At 38.3% G+C, this 21,563-nt stretch overlaps 1 protein-coding gene across 1 annotated transcript in view; it reads left to right on the forward strand.

Moving 5' to 3' along the window:
* Positions 1-21,563, forward strand: part of LOC107738942 (cadherin-18-like) — a gene marked incomplete at its 3' end in the record, with an annotated part of 113,225 nt that overhangs the window by 17,112 nt on the left and 74,550 nt on the right. Inside the window, exon 2 of the mRNA XM_016550868.1 lies at positions 10,722-11,397. Coding sequence (XP_016406354.1) covers positions 11,149-11,397 — 249 coding nt within the window. The remainder of the gene's footprint in view (positions 1-10,721; positions 11,398-21,563) is intronic.

The following is a 21,563-nucleotide window of genomic DNA, read 5'->3' on the forward strand; positions in this document are numbered from 1 at the left end:
TTTTTTTTTTTTTTTAGTAAAACTTTAAATTTTTTCTTTTTTAGTTTTGTCATTTTTTCCTTAATTTTTTGCTTGGCATTTCCTTGTAGCTTTATATCTGTATACTTTTTTAGTCATCCTACTGATAGAAAATTGTTTAGTGGTGTAGTTCAGCGATATTCTTTAGAGACCCAGCAAATGGTGCCATTTATAGGTTGATCCAATATTAAAAACCATTATTCAAATAAGTAGTGTGAATTTCTTTAGAAATAATGTCCAGTCTATGCCATAGTAATTGGTCTACTTCACAGTTAGAGCGATTACTCTTCCATCTGCCTGACAATGTGTTCTAACATCAGTTATCATTAGTCTTTCTCTCTTCTGCCGTAGGTAGTTTGACCCTCCGTACCCTCCTCTCTCCTTCTGTAGTTTGATATCAGCAGAGGGTCCAGACTGAGAAATCACAGCAGGTCATGAAAATACTCGCTCCAGGCAACACAAGGCCTCATTCTCTTCATCGCCGTCTCATTTCTCTGCTCTAATGTTATCCACTCTCTCTCCTTTTTGGTCTTTCTTGTTCTTATCGGTCTGATGCGCTGCACACACACAGAAACTTGTTGTCCACACTTCCCCGTGATTTTTATTAATAAAATAGCCTAGATACTAGATCGCTACATTATATTCCTCAGCAGCGAAGTGGTAAAAATCACTGTTTTTGAAGTAATTGTTTGTACAGAGAGACGCGCAGATGCAGCACGCAGGTACACACAACTGTCATCTCGCTCTCTCTGTCTCTCGATCGATCGATAATTAATTGAAATACATGCTATAATTCATTCAAATACATGTTGTCTTACCGCACTATTTAATCTCTGTGTATGATTTGAAGCAGGCAGAATGCTAGTGCTAAAGTGCCGTAGCTGATGAAAATAACAGATGAAAATTTTCCCATTCAGTCAAATATTGTGCTGCAAAGAGCAATACTAGTTTTAACTTGGCAAATGACCATGGAATAAGCGGGATAATCAACGGCTAGCCGTGCATTAAAGGATTTTAAATTAGGGCTGCACGATAAATCGAATGCGATATTTAATGCGCATCTTGTCAGTAAAGCCGCTTCTGTAATCAGCGGTAAATCTCCATCACGTGCGTGCTTTCACATGAAGCAGCATTTATTACACAGAGCCGTTTGTTCACTGAGAAGTTGCGCAAAACCACGATCATATATGAATGTGGTTTTGTCAGTTTAACGGGTTAACTTAATTAATTAGTTATGAAAAAATAACGCGATTAAAATATTTTAATGCAGCTAACGCACTGGCCCCACCCCCAGACCTGTACGTCATCTTACAGTCCATACAGTTGACTGTTGACAAATATGATGCAGGACAACAACTCCATAAATGCAGTTATGCTCTAAGATTCAAAATATTGGTGCAAAAAAATGCCCCTGTATGAGTTTTTGTCTCATATTTATTCAATATCACACGAGCAGGGAGAGCAGTAGTCTATTATTAAACGAGTGCTGATTTTGTCCCGAACATCACAAGTTTAAATGTGATTTTATACAACAGTTCAATAAATAAAAAGTTGATATTGTGTTATATTTTAAACACAACAATATGTGTTATTGCTCAATTTTGCAGAGAACATATTATGTTTAAAGCCACAGCAGAATTGTTGCGCGTCTCCACGCAAAACAGCGGTGTTTCGTTTCTGAATAAATCTGCGTTTCGAACGAATCGTGTGAATCAATTATTAAACAGCCCATTCATAAAGAGAGCGTTTACTGAATTCCTGAATGAATCAGCTGTTTGAACGAATCGAATGAAGACATTTACCACCACCTGCTGGCAGATTTAGTTTCTTATTTGTGACCCTGGACCACAAAACCAGTCATAAGGGTCAATTTTTCGAAATTGAGATTTATACATCATCTGAAAGCTGAATAAATACGCTTTCCATTTATGTATGGTTTGTTAGGATAGGACATTATTTGGCCGAGATACAACTATTTAGAATCTAGGGGTGCAAAAAAAAATCAAAATACTGAGAAAATCGCCTTTAAAGTTGTCCAAATGAAGGTCTTAGCAATGCTACTAATCAGTTTTAATATAATTAGAGTATCATTTTATAATAGTAATAATAATAATAATAATAAAAACATTAAAGGGATAGGCCTAGTTCACCCCAAAAAAATTTAATTCTCTCATAATTTACTCACCCTCAAGTCGTTTCAAACACTTATTTTGTGGAACATAAAAGAAGGTATTTTGAAAACGTAACAAAGTTGTTTTGGTTAATGACTTTCATTGTATGAACAAAAAATACTGAGTTGTTTCTCAAATTATCTTTTTTTTTTTTATATATATTCCATAGTTTATGTTACCGTTGTAGCTTAAATGTTTATGTGTAATACATTTTATGTTGAATCAAATAAATTATGTTCTTTCTAAAGCTATCATTTGTAATGTCTACTTAATACTTTCTCATTTAACACAAAATAGCTTTAAATAATATTTTGTGGGTATTTTCAGTCAAGTTTATTTTGCGATTAATTTAATTAATTAATTGACACATCATGTAATTAATTAGATTCAAGATTTTTTATCGACTGACAGCCCTAATATATACTATAGATAGATAGATAGATAGATTTTTTAAATGTAATTTATTTCTGTGATGCAAGGCTGAATTTTCATCATCTTTACTCCAGTCTTCAGTGTCACATGATTCTTCAGAAATCATTCAAACATGCTGATTCGCTGCTCAAAAAAAATAAATTATTTATTAAAAAAAAAATATATATATATAATAAATATCTGTCAATTGCTTTCCATTTGAATTAAGTTGATTTTTCTGATCCTATTGGCAGATATGTGTGCTTTTTGTTCATTTGTTCATTTTGACTTGTTTGATGTCATTTTGCTTCTCAAGTAAATGTATCTTGATTTAAGAATCTTTAGACATTTTGGGGTTAGGTCAAATAATGTCATATTTGCATTAAAAATGACATAACTGAGCGAATGACACTTAATGACAGTTGTCATAAACATGCATAAAACCTTCTTCATATTCATGACATGTGTCATGTCATGATTATGAAGGTGTCATGTCAGTCTTATGCACACCCCTTCAAGTAAAGTGTTACCCATTTTTCTCCCAGGATTCTTTAATAAACAGAACGTTCAACAGTGTTTATTTGAAATCCCATACGACTATGAATAACAAAGTATTTCCATTGTTCTTTTGATAAACTGTTCCAAACCTCATGTTCCACTGGTGATATTCCAGTTTGCTTCTATACATAATACAGATTTGGTAGCAGAACCCAATTCTAATATTGTAATCTAAACCATTATGACATGAAATGCGTGTCCTGCTGTTCTCTGATCAGACAGTAGAGAAAGTCCCCACCGCTGTATGAATGCCTCGCTACTGGAGACCAGCTGCCATTGATTGAACACAGCTGTGAGCCGTAACCAATGGACTGAGAGCAAAAGAAAAGAGGGTGGAGGAGGGAGGGGGGATTGAAAGGGTGTTTTAATTATAATCAGCAATACAATCATTACATCAGTGCTCTGATTGAAGAGCAACTCAGAAGGTGCAGACACACACATACACACACAGACAGAGGAGCGGTTTAAATCCGGAACATACCTTGTCAAATCCAGTCCAGAGGCTAATACCCCACCGACTCACCTCAGAGAAAAGCAGTGCCGGGGGTAAAGCCTGTCGGTTCACACAGGGCCATCTTAGCAATGTCTCTGGGATGCTTTTTTTTAAAGCATACAGTACAGCTTCTATTTGAATGGGGAGAGATGGAAATCTCCAAAACTATTTGTAAAAATTCTGCTTCAGTAACATGTCAAATCAACAGTGAGCAATCGTATCATTTTTAAACTAATTGTATTATTATTTTTTTCATTTAATTCATTTTACAATAATAATTTAAGTGATAGTCTGCAATCAGTCACATGCAATTTGTGTGCTATCTTCTAAACCCATGCGATTGCTTTGTGTAAGGCCAGATCGAAATTTGAGTCATCATTCACTAAACATTGTATTATGTTGTATGAGTTTTATATATATATTTATAAGTCTCCTGCATAAACCCACACTTTGAGAACCACTGCATTGTCTGTTAATACATGCATGCAGTGCATGTTTGTGGACACTTTTGTTGAAGTGTTGTGAGCAGCTAATTGATTGAGTTTAACACTTCTGACTGAAAGTCGTGAGTATGTTTAGGTTCCCTCTCTGATGGAAGTCTTGGTATAACAACCGACTCTTTTTATAGTCGTCACTCGTCACCGGTGACTAAATGCGAGCTGCATTATTTCCTGGGTGAAGAGCTTGCTCAAACATGAGAATAATCCAAGAATCCAGAACATACAGTATGTACATTTTTAAGGGCATTATAACTGTTTACACTTTAAAGGATTTGACGCCAATGACAGTATTAGAATCGGAAGCTTGCATGTTCTCTGGTGGGGGTTAGTTAGTTGTTGGATGTTTCTGTCGTCCTGAAATCAGTTGACTTTAAAGAAACTTCTGCAAACTGTTGGAAGCATTCACATTGAATTTCTATTTAAAATCTATTTACTGTAGATATATTCAATAAGAATATCAATTAATGCATGTACAATGAAATATACTGTGTAGCAATGCAGTGTACAGAATGTATCTTTTATATTAGTTAAGGCACTTAAACACCACAAAAATCTCTGATGTAGTTTGTTCATTAGTTGAACCAGAATTAAAAATAGAGATTTGAAGTGTAATTTGAGCTTTATTGCTAATTGTAAATGTGTTGTTAAATCAACTGTGGAGAATTTGGTCTTTGTTCATTCAACTGAATAAGAATTTAGCATTTTCCCCCTCTATTTCTTTGCTGATTGTATCTACATAGGGACTTTGGTCAGATTGCATTGCAGCTGGTTTCATAAGTTTTTGTTTGCATGAAATCGTCTCAGGTTACGTATGTAACCCTGGTTCCTCGAGGGAATGAGATGCTGCGTCGGAAAACGCTAGGGGAACGCCTTCTGTGACCACGCTCTGAATAACATGTGAAATCAGTCCAATAGCTGAGCGGGACGTCACGGGCGGGTGACGTCATGACCAGGAAGCTATAAAAGCACGTGCGGCGGAGCCAGCGTCAGCCCCCAGTTCTTTCGTGTGAGCGAGAACGACATCTCGATGTCGAACCGCCATTCGCTCTGACTGAGCTAATATCAACCAATCGTCGATGTGGTTCAGTCGTGAAAGTGTGGGGTGAGAGTGCAAGGCCTAAGGAAGAACCAGTATTGGTAGGCTTTTGCCCCCAAAAGCAAACCGCAGGAACTTACTATGATGAGGAAGGATGGAGATATGTGCATCTTTTAGACTGATCGTGACACATCAGTCCCCGGACTTGGTCTGAGACACTACCTGTTTGAGTGCGAGTGTGCTGAACTTCAGTCGCATGACTGAGCGGTTCAATAGGCGCAGATCTAAAATGGACGCAACCCCCCATCCTCTTTCTACAGTACGCTGGACCCATTAAGACACATTTGACAGTAGCTTCCACACTGCTAAATAATCTACTAAGGGAATCAGTCTCTCGAGACTGATCTCTGGTGTGCCCAGAACGGCTATTTCGGTGCCCTGAAGCGGCACACCGGCAGGGGATGGCCAAACTAGCTGCTCATGATACCTCCGTAGAGGTAGCAAGCCTCTTATTACCGCTACGTTTCCGGGCGGTAACTGAGAGAAGCGCTCGCCGGAGACCGCTGCGCCCTGAAACACGGCAGGGTTGGCAAACCGACCTCCTGAGGGCACTGAGGAGAGACGGGCACCGTGTAATGCGGTGTGAACCTCTCTTCCCCAGAGGGGCCTGCCCTCCGAGGTCCTGAGCCACAGCATCAGGACCCTCATAGCTGAAGTCTCCTATTGAAAACGACGGCCCTCAGACCCACGTCGTCTGCTAGGAAGACTAGACCACAGCCCATCTAAATACCTCCGTAGAGGTAGCAAGCCACTTAGTACCGCTATGTTTCCGGGCGGTAACTGAGAGAAGCGCTCGCCGGAGACCGCTGCGCCCTGGAACACGGCAGGGTTGGCAGACCGACCTCCTGAGGGCACTGAGGAGAGACGGGCACCGTGTAATGCGGTGTGAACCTCTCTTCCCCAGAGGGGCCTGCCCTCCGAGGTCCTGAGCCACAGCATCAGGACTCTCATAGCTGAAGTCTCCTATTGAAAACGACGGCCCTCAGACCCACGTCGTCTGCTAGGAAGACTAGACCACAACCTGCTCGGGGCAGGACCCAATGAAGCACACTTGGCAGGGCTCCCACACCGCCGGGTGACCTCCTAAGGGAACCAGTCTCGTGAGACTGGCCTGTGGTGCGCCTAGAGCAGCTAGCTCAGTGCCCTGAAGCAGCGGACCGGCAGGGGATGAAACTGCTTGACAGTGAGTGACTGGCCTTCTTTCACTCTCTTGACTGTAGTGAGGATCGACTCGATCCGAGCAGGAGACAAACGTGCCTGCATCGTGGTCGAATCCCACACCACGCCCAGATAGGTGGTTCTCTGTAATGGAGAAAGCACACTCTTCTTGGCGTTTAGTCTTAACCCCAACTCTCTCATGTGAGCGAGAACAACATCTCGATGTCGAACCGCTATCTGCTCTGAATGAGCTAAAATCAACCAATCGTCGATGTAGTTGAGTATGCGGATGCCCTGGAGTCGCAACGGAGCCAGAGCAGCATCCACACACTTCGTGAAAGTACGGGGTGAGAGTGCAAGGCCGAAAGGAAGAACACGATATTGGTACGCTTTGCCCCCAAAAACGAACGTCAGGAACTTCCTGTGATGAGGAAGGATGGAGATATGGAAATACGCGTCTTTCAGATCGATCGTGACAAACCAGTCCTCGGACCTGATCTGAGACACGACTTGTTTGAGTGTGAGCATTCTGAACTTCAGTCGCATGACTGAGCAGTTCAGTAGGCGCAGATCTAAAATAGGACGCAACCCCCCATCCTTCTTCGGAACAATGAAGTAACGGCTGTAGAACCCGGAGTCTATCTCGTGCGGAGGGACCACCTCGATGGCCTCCTTCCTTAAGAGAGTAACTACTTCTTGTTCTAATACCAGAGCCTGCTCGGGACCCACTAGAGTGGGGGTCCCCGTTAAATCGAGGCGGACGAGAACCGAACTGGATTCCGTAGCCTCTTTCTACAGTACGCAGGACCCATTGAGATACATTTGGCAGTAGCTTCCACGCTGCTAAATAATCTACTAAGGGAATCAGTCTCTCGAGACTGATCTCTGGTGTGCCCAGAACGGCTATTTCGGTGCCCTGAAGCGGCACACCGGCAGGGGATGGCCAAACTAGCTGCTCATGATACCTCCGTAGAGGTAGCAAGCCTCTTATTACCGCTACGTTTCCGGGCGGTAACTGAGAGAAGCGCTCGCCGGAGACCGCTGTGCCCTGGAACACAGCAGGGTTGGCAGACCTCCCTCCTGAGGGCACTGAAGAGAGACGGGCACCGTGTAATGCGGTGTGAACCTCTCTTCCCCAGAGGGGCCTGCCCTCCGAAGTCCTGAGCCACAGCATCAGGACCCTCATAGCTGAAGTCTCCTATTGAAAACGACGGCCCTCAGACCCACGTCGTCTGCTAGGAAGACTAGACCACAGCCCCTCTAAATACCTCCGTAGAGGTAGCAAGCCTCTTAGTACCGCTACGTTTCCGGGCGGTAACTGAGAGAAGCGCTCGCCGGAGACCGCTGCGCCCTGGAACACGGCAGGGTTGGCAAGCCGACCTCCTGAGGGCACTGAGGAGAGATGTGCACCGTGTAATGCGGTGTACACCATTCTTCCCCAGAGGGAGCTGGCCCTCAAAAAGTCCTAGGCATCAGGACATTTACGACGAAGACTATCCAGCGAGAATGACGGTCCGCAGACCCGCCTTCTGCTAGAAGCCTTCGGCCTGGGAGCGCCACTCTGACTCTAGACTCTGCGGAGTACGAGAAGTGAGGCCCCCAGAATGAGGGGCTGGAACACGGTAGGTTGGGACTGCTCCGCCCAGCAGCCCCTGCTAACCGCCTCAACCTCCTCAGAGGAAGAGAGGTTAATGCGTGCTCTCACTCGAGAAATTTATATCCCAAGAGCCCCTGTATATCTAACTTCTCATAGTCAGACAAATACTTCATTTTATTCCTCAGAATTAAATGCAATCAAACAACCAGACGAGTAAATACGGTCTAGTGTAGTAAGATTCATATCAAAAACCGAAATTATGTAATATATGCGCTGCGCGCGAGCCTCTCAGTCACACAAACAACAAAAACTCCTCAGAGAAAGAGGGCCGCAGCACTCACTCAGAGGGGGAAGAACCGCAGCGCGGGCTTCCAAGCCCCGAGAACGAGCTCTAGATCTAGCGAACACGGGTGGAGATAGGAAGAGCCGTCTCCAACCCGTCTGCTAGATCATGTGCGATCTCCGCGTTCTCAGTCGCCGCCGTTTGCCTCAGCAGCAGCGGGACCGCAATCGCAAGATCACAGGCACGGACACACTCCTTGGAGCGTGCCCGGCGAGAGCGGAGCGCTTAACAGCGGAAAAAACAATCCGCCCCCGAGAGCCGACTGCGCGAGCTCCGCTCCCTATTAATGCTGCTCATTATAATATCAGGCATAATATGCTTGTGTTACTGATGTTTGTGCAACTGGCGAGTTTATTGACGCCCTCCGTATCAATCTCCTCGGAGAAAGACAGGCGGAGCGTCGCGCCCTCTCTCCGGTGGGAAGGACCGCAGCGCGGGCTTCCGAAACCCCGAGAGCGGGCGCCGGATCTGGTGATTAGGAAGCAGATCCATACGCGAAACCCACGAGCACAGCCGCCGCTCCGCCTCGGCGAAAGCGGGGCCGGCACCGCGAGGAACGCTAGTGAAGGCTCCCTCCTCAAAGAGAGCCCTCTGAGAGCGAAGCAAGGCAGTAACAACTGTGCTTCGCTCCCAAGCAAACCACGCACAGGCTGTGTGTATCCCCACTCGTGATATAACGTGGGCAGGGAGGAACACACAACCTACAACGTGGCTTGCTCTCGCCCTTGAAATGCTTTGTCTTTGCATGAGCTTAGACATAGCTGGAGCTTATAGACTTTCACAATTGACAGACAACAATAAATATGACTGACACACACAGAGCGCTTCGCTGAATGACAGAAAGCTGACGCTGGCTCCGCCGCACGTGCTTTTATAGCTTCCTGGTCATGACGTCACCCGCCCGTGACGTCCCGCTCAGCTATTGGACTGATTTCACATGTTATTCAGAGCGTGGTCACAGAAGGCGTTCCCCTAGCGTTTTCCGACGCAGCTCGAGTTCCTGAAGAGGAAACCTTTGTTTATGCAAATCCTTGATTTTTTTTTTTCTTTTTTTTCTCCAGCATCTGTGAAACGCATCTTTCCCATTGAAATCACTTTCTCTGTTGCAGCATAAATGGTAATTTGCTGGTGACCTTAATATAATTAGCTATATGTAAGCATAGACATATTTAGTCAAGTCTACTTGCCGTTGTAATTTACAACATGCAGAATCCTGTAGATTTCTCACATTTAATTATATTTTATAACATTTCTGACCTTTTTAAACCTTGATGAGAGTGCTGTTGGTGCATAGAAAAGGATTAGCATTTCTGCATTCATTAAACGAAATATGCCGCTCGCAACTATACACTATTTCATGATTAAATGTTTGTGTTCTGTTTATTACCAAAGCATGACTAAAGTGTATTATGCTTACCTGGTTTAGCAACCTTCTGTATCACCAAGAACACTCGAAAATTTGTATTTCAGGTTACCCGAGTGCAACTCATCCTTCTGAGAGATTTGCATTAGAGATTTGCATTATATATGCTTATACATACATCTTCATAATAACTACTGCTAATTTAGGATGATAAACTATATTTGTCTGCATCATGAACGTATTCTGTCTCCACCGCAGTCTCTGCAAATGACTGAATCCAAAGGTACTGCATTATGGCAAGCCTTGTTAAACAGCGAAATATTGATTATAACTAGGAGCTAATTAGTTACGGACTTACTGTGCCAAGCATCTGTTGTTTTGGGTCTCTGGGAGGAAATTTCATAAATTACTTATTTTAACGGAATAGTTCACCCAAAAATGAAAAATCTGTCTTCATTTACTCATCCTCACGTTGGTCAACTTTCATAAAAGATGAAATAGCATGAAGGAAATGTCCAATCTACTCTTTTCCATTCAACGACGGTGGATGCTGTGAGTAAATGATGACAAAAAATGTTCATTTTGGTCGAATTTCCATTATAAATTGCCATTTTTCTTGCATAATGTAACATCTTTTAAAGTGAAAGGAAATATTAAATGAAAAAAAAATGGTAAAGAGTGGTTGTCTGACATCGCAGTGAAGCCACATTGATTGTAGAAACGGACTAAAAGCTAATTGGGTATTGATTGATTAACATTATCAAAGGAAATTCATTTCAGAACAAACCATTCCTCTTGGAATAACATGTGTTGATGAATATTTTACAGTAAGACCAGCAGCATGCATTAGTAAAATAGGGGGGGGGGGTCCATTTTGATCCCATGTTGGCTTGAACACATTAAGCAATGGTGCCATACTCGTAATTAATTGTCTTTTGAGATGTTTCCTTTCTTGTGGTATTTTGCAACCATATGAAACATTGAAATTGTTTGTCCATCTCATCTTTTCACAGGAGATTCAACATGGCCGCTGCTGTCGTCTTGCATGTTTGTTGGATCCGGGCTTGAACTCGCCTGCGTTCTTCCTCGAGTGCTCTTAGAGTGCATGATGTCAATGCATCTCTACTGCCTTTCCAAGATGAACGACTGAAATATGAACCTCATTCAAGCTTTCTGGACCTCCAGTCCGGCGTCTGATTAAATCAAGGCCCTCAAACGACCATCCGAGGGGGGAATAAGGAGTAGACGTGGCTGCTGGTTGGTGGCGGTGGAGGACGAGGAGGTGGCGGAGGAGGGGGGTTTGGAAGCCATCTTTATCCTTTGGAATATACCATTTGTGGAATACAACTGTGTGTTTGGAATATCGCAGAACTTTGGGAGTTTCACTGTAGTTTTTTTAATCCTTTTGGAATATTGGGAATTTGGCTCCTGTTCGCAGTCATGAAGGTGAACCCGAGCTCTTGTTTGTGTCCTGTACTTTTGTGCCTGTGTTTTCTGGAGAGGGGTTATGAGGCGAGCCATCACGGCCAAGCCAAAATCATTTCCAGGAGCCACAATGCAACTCACAGCCACAACCAGACTAAGGACGGGGAAACAGAGGTCCACCATCGGCCCAAACGAGGATGGATATGGAACCAGTTCTTTGTCTTAGAGGAACACATTGGTCCAGATGCACAATATGTAGGAAAGGTAAGCGTGACATTTTCAGTTCTGGTTTGATAATCTGGTTTGCCTGGTCTAGTTTGCAGGTTTTGGGGCATTTGTGAGCTTGGCCGACCAGCTAAACCAGCGTGCCAATGCAGGCAGACCAGGTTGACCAATTTACCAACTTATTAATCCAATATAAGTTGGTCTACCTGGTTCGTGCAAAAAAAAAAAGTAATACATAATTATTATTTAATTTTATTTAATTTTATTTTATTTTATACCTTTAGGCAATGAATAATGATTTACAGCCTGCTATTAGACAAAACATTGGAGTGCACAAGTCTTTGGTTTGTTTTCCTTGAAGGGAAAGTCCTTCAGTCCTGCAGTCAGTATGAAAATTTTGAATTTAGACCAGCCTAAGGTTGTTTGGTAGTCTTAGCTGAATTAAATTGGTTGCGGTTTCCCAGCCTGACCAGCTGATAAGAGTCCAAAACCCCTTTAAACCATCAAATAGACCAGCCTGACCATGTTGGCTGGTTTTAAGACCACCACATACATTGGGCTCGTTGATGTTATTTTTAACATGGATATAACAGCAGTCTAATGTTGAAACATGTAAGACCCTCATGAACAACATAAATTTGTAATTCAAGCAAGTGACCTTTTGCTCTTTCTCTGACCTTATTCCATCACTTGTCTACACCCGCAGGCCTTGATCGATAACATCTTTGCATGGAGTTAGCTTAGCACAGCAAAACAGCAGCTGAGGACTGCAGCTTGACTTATTGGTTCATGTTTGAGATTCGACAGCCTTCATCATTTTGGCTAGAGTCATGCCGGTTCTCCTGTGTTTGCCTCATGGGCTTGTCGATCTTGTGAAACATGAATTTTGTGTCCATGCCAAATTGCAAATAGGGCCATGAATCTATTAACATTAGCAAGTCAGTCTGCAGTCAACATGGAAACTTTTGCACTGACCACATTTGTGTATGTTTTACTATATGAATGCTATAGAGATATAGCATATAGAGAGCTTTATGTGCGTGAAGGAAGTATTACTTTTAGGATGATTTCATTTTCAAATATCTTCTTTACTTTTATAGTTAATGAAAATCAAATAGCTATTTCAGACTATTGCTTTTTATATTTGTGTGTCATTTTCACTATTTTTTTTCCACAATACTGTTTGAAAATATTAGACTTTGAAAATATTGGCAAAAATAAATTAAATAATGTGATAAATGGACTGTAGACATGACATGCCAATTTAACTGTCCTGAAAAAAAAGCAAGTCATTTGTTTCTTACATTTTCATAATCTGGCCATGAATAAACATTTCTTTTATTTAATTAATTAATTCATTTATTTATTTATTTTACCATTTAAAATAAAATGTGTAGAAATTGTCCTGCAGTGTAATCTTAATCATAAATTGAAGTAAAGAAACAAATGAAAGACATGCGTATTCAAATGGAAAACATTTTTAAATTATTAATTGTCATTTAAATTAAGTTGATTTTACCTTATAATAATATTTCACATTATTATTATTATTATTATTATTATTATTATTATTATTATTATTAGTTTTGCTGTTGATCAAATAAATAAATTATTGTTGATCAAATAAATGCAGCCTTGGTAAAACTTAGAGACTCCTTTCAAAAACCTTAAAAATATTCAAATATGTATAATATAATTATTTTAAATATGATGTGGAAATTATTTTAAATGAATACAATTTTACACTTCTGTGATACTGCACATTTTAGATTATATATATTTTTTATTCCATTGACCATTGAAATTCCACTGACCATTGAAATTCACTACTGAAAAAATTATATATATTGAAGAATCCATTTGTCAGATATAAACATATTCATCATCAAGGTACCTTTTCACATAACAGTAGCAGTCCAATGAAAGACACACCGGCACTGTCCTTGAACTCCCCAGTACTCAAAAACTGCATTAGGCATTGTAAATTGATTCAATAAGCGTTGTTTAATGGGTACTGTGAGACTGTTAGCGGGGGGTGCTGCTCCATCCCAGTGTCCTCCTTTTATTCTCTTTGTGTCTCTCTCTTTCTGAAGCAGAGATTGATTCAGCAGGTCATGTCCGTGTGCTTTACGTCTCTTTACTGAAGCGTCACACAATGAGGCCGCAGGAAGCTGGTTAAGTTGTCTGTGTGCAGATTGACTTTTCTTATCTTCAGAAATATGGAAATGTGTGGCGGTTGATCATTATTCAGGGTACTCAAGCATAAGGTAATGCAGGGAGAAGAACGACAGACGTGCAGACAGAGAAAGAGAGAAAAGAGACAGACATTATTTCTCACTTGCTGCTTTCAAATCGTGTTGGAATGATGGTGTTTATGAGGTGAGCGGTCAGGAAGGGCATTATATGTTGGAAAATGAGCAAGATATTTGTTAGCATTCACATGCATCTTAATGGCAGCTGCTCGGCTCTTGCAGGAGGTATGCAATTTGAAATGTTTTGTTTTTACATTTTGGATTTATTACTATTTGTTATGTGTTGAACTTATTTATTTATTTATTTATTTGTAAAAAAGAAGCTGCAGTGCATGACATCATATCACAACCATTGCAGTGTTTGAAGAAATTTTGCACGCTCAAAGTCTAGTGTGAGCAAGACTTGATATGATCATTGCTGCAGAAATATCTACTATGTCCTCCTGACTACCAGCTATGGAGTTTCGTTACATGTTACAGTTTTAAGTCTGGATGTCCTATACAGAGCACCTTCATGGCTTTTCAGAGATACCAAATGATTGGATGTTTCACCATGACCACTCCCTCTCCTTGGTCTTTAAACATGGCTGACATTAATTTAGTGATCAAGTGTAACACCCTTATGGAAATATGATCTTATTTTGTAATTATCATTTAAATCTGACTAATTGTTTAATTGTTTGTCATAAATCAACATCTCAGGAAAATGTTATGGGGTTTCAAATCAAAATATGACCCCCTGTTATGAAACAGGACATCGATGTCATACATGTCCACTGTAGAGGACACCAGGACTTAAAGCATGTTTATTACACATTTTGGGAGACACAACAAATGAATAGAGAAAAAAATAGATATCAATATTCCTATTAAATATTAGATATTATTATGAAAATCATGCTAATTATTGCACTTATTTGTTCATTCTGTGTTACCCCAAGAACACATTAATATGCAAATTAGATACAGTTTATAGACACATTGTATATAATGGAAAAACTCATTTATGGCCATTTTACACACATTTTGCATAAAGAAAATGGTTTTTAAAAATATTTTTCATAACATAGTTGAGAGTCATCTTTATATAAAGTTTGGTATAAAAAATGAAAATTGATTTGTGATTAAAATAAAAATCCCACAGTTTTTTGTCTTTTCATGTCTATTCATGACTTTTTATAAAAAATAAAAAAAAACACAGGACTTTTTAAAGTCCTGATGTCCTCACATGGCATAACATATGAATAAAATATCATTTTTCATCCCACTGTTTTTTGTCTTTTCATGTCTATTCATGACTTTTTATAAAAAATTTAAAAAACACAGGACTTTTTAAAGTCCTGATGTCCTCACATGGCATAACATATGAATAAAATATAATTTTTCAAAAATTAAATTTTTCGATTTATTTTTCTTATGCTCTTAACAATGTAATGACATGACAAAATACTAAATTCACAAAACTGTTTTTTTCCTGTAGTCAGGAGGATATTATAATGAAATATTTGCAATTAAAGTGCTGCTTGCAAAAATAAAACGTTTTGTCTAAATATGCAGCTACTTACTTGATCAGTAGAATTTAAATGGAATTATGAAACCATAATAGAGGAAGCAAGTTGCTTTTAATCTTAAGTTATAATTTTGCCATACTTGTAGTGTGAACATATTTCATGTACAAAGTTATTTAAGTGTGTGTTTTATTAATATTTTGAATTAGTTTTTATTATATTTTTACAGTGTGTACATATATAAATTTTAAAATATATATTTCAGATATTTAAGTACATTAAGTGTATTAAAATTACATAAATTTTTTATTTTAATTGTAGTTTTATTTATTTGAGTACATTAAGTGCATTAACATTAGTACATTAAAAAAGTATCAGCTAAATTCAAATGGTAAATATTGATAAATTAATCTAAAGTAACTAAATTAAACATGAGAAATTGGCAACTAGCTGATTTTTATTTGTTTTTAAAAAAAAATCCAAGTAACAAGTTTCAAGTTTAGATTTTTTTTTTTTTTTTTTTTTTTAAATTTTTTTTTTTTTTTTTTTTAAATTTTTTTTTTTTTTTTTTTTAAATTTTTTTTTTTTTTTTTTTTAAATTTTTTTTTTTTTTTTTTTTAAATTTTTTTTTTTTTTTTTTTTTTAGTTTAGTTTAGTTTAGATAACTACAATGAATGACCCTGACTCTTGGAGAAGAATAGTGAATATACTGCTTTTACTGGTATTTTAGTGAATATAATACCAGAAAATACTGCTAATTTAGCTGGTTTAATGTTGTGATGGACAACATTTCCCATCATTCTCTGTGCATGAATGATTTATACAAAGCATAAAATACAGATCAAGCGTAAATTAGTCCCCAGACATCCCTTTTCCCCCACCTAAATTAGAATACACATCTCAGCATAATTCCAACTTCTGAGCTCATAAGTACAAACTTCCCAAGAGGACTTGAAGGCAGCAATGGAAAATTGCCTCTGCGAGCGAAAATCAAGTACAAAAATGCATCTGTGTGACAATAAGATGAGGAAAAAAAGGTTTATATTTACATTTTTTAGCTGTAAGCACGGCAGGCCAAATGAAAGCAAAAGCCTTTCTGAGCATTTATATTGAGTAAAAATATATTTTGTGTGTTCAGCTGGAAAAAATGGTGATATTAGCGGGATAGACAGAACTAGACGATTTATTTTCGTGTGGCCTGACATTGTAACAATACAATTGTAATACATTGTATTGTGTATTAAACAGATGGCAGTTATTTAAAATTGCATTACTTCAAAACCGAGCCTTATCAGATTGGTCGGCAGGCTCCGGCAGGTTGGATTAAGATGCCCTGAAGCCCGCTGGCCACCGCTGCGCTCTGTACTCAAACAGTTTACAAAAATTGAACCCAGTTTACAGCGTTGACAGAATATTCTAATCCTCAATGATAAAATGCCATTAAGAGCAAGCTGTTATGAGGGATTCAATTTGACATGCGCATGCAAAAGGCAAGGTCCCAAGATCGTTAGTGCAGCTAACTCCCTCATATTTAATTACCGCCTCTATCACAGGGGCTGGTAAAATATGGCCGTGATGCGAAATGACCCTTAATTAGATCGGCAAAGACTCTAGACAATTAATCCTTCAGCCCCTTCATTTGTGTGTATGTGTGAGTGGATGTGTTTATTCTGAGGCTTTGCTTAATTAAAACTTGCAGACGCTTGCAGTAGCACAGGAAAGGTTCCCGTGAGGGACAAACTGAGATGATAGACCCTGCCTTCCTACTGCTCTTTATTTTCTGGCATTCGTGTGGTTGAGTGCCTTACTGGTGGCATCCTTATCCTCAAAGACAGACCGGAAAAGCTGTTTTGTCAAGAGACTCGCGCTGTCTTTAGGGGTCAAAGTGCTATGTGATTAGAGTAATCACCTCTTCAGCGGTCCATCAAGCGATTTTGTAATCAACATATTATGGGTAAACAGCTCATTAGAGTTTCGCAATACCAGAATTTCAGTAGCAGTGCAATTTAACAGTTTTCAACCCCAATATTGATAGAATAGAAAAATCAAATATGTATGGAAGTCCGTATCTTTTTTTCATATCTCACAGTTGTGACTATTTGTCGTAAGAAGGACTTTATGTCTCGCAGTGAGACTTTTAGCTTTTACTTGTTTCACAACCATTTCATCTGAGGCAGAAACAGGTTTTCATAAATATATGCTAAATAAAACAATATTAAAAACTATTTTATTTAAATTAAGTAAAAAGTGTGTTAGTATATTATGTTAAAATGAATAAAATAATAAAAGAAAAACATGTATGCATTATTTTGTATGTAATTGTCATTGCATAATAATTATTAATATAAATTAGTTAATTGTATATAAAAATAAATTAATTTAATTTTGACTATATTTCAAAATGATCTTTTAATTATTTTTAAAATAAGGCAGACACATGCTTCTAAATGTTATATATAATGTACAAAATTACTGTCTGTCTGAATACTCGATTCTGATTGGCTGGCAGGGATGCATTAAAACCGTTTATGTACCACTTCACGTCAGGTGGTTCTTGGCCTCCACGTCGAGCATTAAAATTGTTTAATGCACAGTTAGCTGTGCATTATCCCATATATATATATATATACACACACACACACACACACACACACACACACACATTAATTTGTGTGCTAATATGAATATAAATATGTATGAACAGTAATACAAATTAAACATTTATTATTATGTAAATAATGCACATACATATTAAATACATAATAATAATAATAATAAAACAGTTGCACTTATTTCTCAGTTAAGTAACAGCATCCAGGTTCCAAATTCAGTCTGTACACTGTGGAAAGACTGGGTTTTTTATGTTTTTATTTATTTATTTTTACATTTTTATTGAATCAAAGTACCAGTATTTTTGACTTCTTTAAATTAACCAAGCATGTGTATGAATCAGTGTTGCCAGATTGGGCGGTTTTGAATTTGATTGTGCGGGTAAAAATTGGCTTGGGCGGGTGGACAAAATTTGGGCTGGTTTAGGGTCAGTTTGGCGGTTTTCAAACATATAAATTGGTTTATAAACAAGCCCAAGTGTGCATATACAGCATCCAATCAGTCATCACGATGTTACTAAACACACACGCACACTGCAAAGACGGCTGGTGCTGATGTTGACTTCGCGGCCACACTTGCAAGCCAATCACTAGGGATCAGCAGACAGACGTGATGATTCATGAGTGATGGGTTTTTAGTGCGATAACAGATCTGATTTTGAATGTATAACTGTATAAGTGATCATAATGCCTAAATATTGCCTAAGTTACATGGTAAAGAGTGGGAGAGTGTTTTAACTCTCAAAACATGAATTAGCTACACCTGTTAAGGGAGAGATGACACGAAAGCTCTAATATCACTGCAACTCCGAAATCAGAGCACAGTTAAGTTATTTAATCAAAATCTATTTATATCTATACGATCCTGTCTTTTATCTTTTGAACGGTCTAGATTGAAAGCTGCTGGACTTGTTAGTTTTGACTGTGCAAAGTTTTGTAATGTTCTACAATAAGAACTTAACGAAAGACTTCCTCTAGTTCTGTGTGAAATCATAGTGACACAAATTTTTGTCGGATTATCATACAGTATGCATCAATGAATGACACAAATTTTACTGTCATGGTGTGTGCATAAACGAGTGTAAAAAACCTAATTACGTTGTTGTTGTTTTTCGATGACTTATATTGGGCACTTTTTTGCATTTAAATTCTGACTGTTTTTTCGAGGGTATCGGTTAATTTCTTGATTGCCGATTTGACAGTGTCTGCTTGCATATTTTAATCATATTTGATCATTCTCTTTAATGTATTGGCCCCAATTTGATCCATGGTAAATTTATCTAACGTTATATTTATATTATTTTCTCGTCATTATTTTGTTTTAAGGAGTTTAAGACGGCTCTTATCAACCTTGATAGACATATTCTATCACATTATTTTGACAGTTAAAGTTTTGGGTGTTTTTTTGTTGGAGTGGGTGGGTTTTTGTGAGCTTTTGGGCTGGAAATCGTCCATCCAATATGGCAACACTGTTATGAATATACACAAAGACTTTCCTTCAAGGTCCTTGACTGCGGTAGTAACTCATCCCTGAGCGTTCATCCTCATCATTGGGACACTGTAATTCCTCATGCTCCGCATCATGACACATGTGTAACATGTATGATATATAATGTTTATGCAGGTGACGGAATATTCAAAGCAGTGCAGCTTTATATATCGCCGGACCTTGAAAGGGAAACAGCGTCTCTTTTTGCAGAAAGGTCCTTGAAAAACTTGGTCTGTGTGACACTCATACATTACCCAAGAGGAAGAAGAGACAGACTCAGAGAGTCCTGTGATCCTCTCTTTAGCCGTACAAGCAAAAATCCGTCTCAGATTCCATAATCGTGCATTTTTAACCTTTAATGTCTCAGTTGTTTCTCAAAAATGGCATTAAATGAAGGCCAAATGAAAAAGCGTTTCCAAATAGATTTGCCAAGACACTTAAGTCTCAAAAGTTCTTGCGAGACCTTATAATCAAAGTTGCGCGATCTACAGAGTCAACATGAAATTAAAATATATTGTTACCTTTTTTAATACATGTTCCCAGTATTTGTAACCTTTTATTAAAATGTGCTGCAACTCTAAAACAGCGTTCCCTGCTGGGTGGTGTAGCACATCTTTCTTACTGTACGTTTTACACTTACTCCTTAATAATTAGTAATTAAGATCTAAAATTGGCTTAAGAAAACACAAGCAGATAGCTGAAGAAAGATGGCAAATGTGTAATTCTCTGTTGGTGACTGACTATCAGGTTTGTTAGGTTTTTTTTTTTTTTTTTTCCCTTGAACTAAATTTTCCCTCCCCAGACCCCAGAGGGTTAATGTGATTGCTGTATTGGAGAAACAGTTGAGAGATAAAAAATCTCCTTTGTGTTTTTTCTTCCCTACTTGAGAGAGTTTATTTATTATTTTAATACATTACATTTTTTATTTATTTTACATGTATTTTACATAGTTTTTATCTAGCTGTTTCTGTTGTGTCCTCTTTTGAGTCCAATTGGCCCACAATGAAAACATGGTCACTATGAAAACACTAAAAATTAATGTAAACACAGCAAACCTCTACTGTAGCTTTTCAGAGGAGAAAAAAATCTAAAATATGCAAGAAATATGATATCTCCCTTCTGTTTTTCTTGTTTAGTTTCTATTGTATTAGGTGTATGGTTCTCAAACCCTTGGGAGTGTAAAATGGGTTTCTCACATTTCTTTTCAGTGCTGACACAAGTCTAGTAATTGAAATCTTCAGTGTTTTTCAAAGTGTTCATTTGTGGCAAATTGCATGAAAACTAATGGAGATCAATTTAACCCCGCCAGAGAAATTATAACATTTTTTTTTTCCAAAGCACATTTACATGTTGAAACTTTGCATGCACATTCATGACCCTAAAATAATAGAAATATCAAATTGACCCCAACACAATAGGAAGTTAAATGTTGACTTCAATTTTATGATTCTACACTCAACAATAATCTCATTTGTGTCTAATTTTATATTACGAGAACATCTGAGACCAAGTGTGTACGTAACCAAATGAAATTGACTTCAACTTCTGAGAAATATAATTTTCATCCAGGCAGCGGCTGCACTAAAGCAGTTTTATTTATTTTTTTGTGCGGTTTTGACCAAATGTACCTGATTAGAAAAGTGAAGGCTGGAGAAAATTAAGCGATTATTGAACTGGCACTGTTCATACACACACTGATTAAAGCTATAAAGAGGAAAAAAGGATAAGTTTAATCAGAGACAAGTCCACCTTACTAATTGTGAATATAAAGCTCAGCAGTGATTGATGAGTTTATTTTACTCTTTGACCTCATTCTCCTTCGCTCCTCCTCATACTCCCTCCATCTCCCTCTCCTTCATTCTGTCTCCCTCCCACATCTCAAAGACTTTCTGTCCTGTCATTGAGGCTTTTTTTTCTATCCCACACTCCATCCATCCTGACTCACACTTAATGAGACTTGTCTTCACTCATTTTGCTTCTAAATTTTACAGCAATTTGGGGTGATGTTACTCCAGGTAATATGATTGCAAACATTATATGAGTAATAGACCCATTAGGTGAATCATAATTAAATGTGTAAAAGAACTTGAAAGAGTGAAAGAGCATAAAAGAGTCGGTAATAACTTTTCAAAAAAGATTCTTTTAATTATTTGTAAGTTTATTAAAGTCTAGTCAGTGATAAAATATTGAGATTGACAATATGATTGACATATTGAGTCCTTAACCATCTTCAAGAAACAATTAAAAATACATCTGTTCCACCTTTATTTGACCCTCTAGTAGCACTTTCTATGCTATTTTAATTCTACTTTATCTATATTTATCTTATTTTGTTTTATTTAAAAAA

This window comes from Sinocyclocheilus rhinocerous, unplaced genomic scaffold, assembly GCF_001515625.1.
Source record: "Sinocyclocheilus rhinocerous isolate Xijiao unplaced genomic scaffold, SAMN03320098_v1.1 scaffold465, whole genome shotgun sequence".
In the NCBI taxonomy this organism is placed as follows: domain Eukaryota; kingdom Metazoa; phylum Chordata; class Actinopteri; order Cypriniformes; family Cyprinidae; genus Sinocyclocheilus; species Sinocyclocheilus rhinocerous.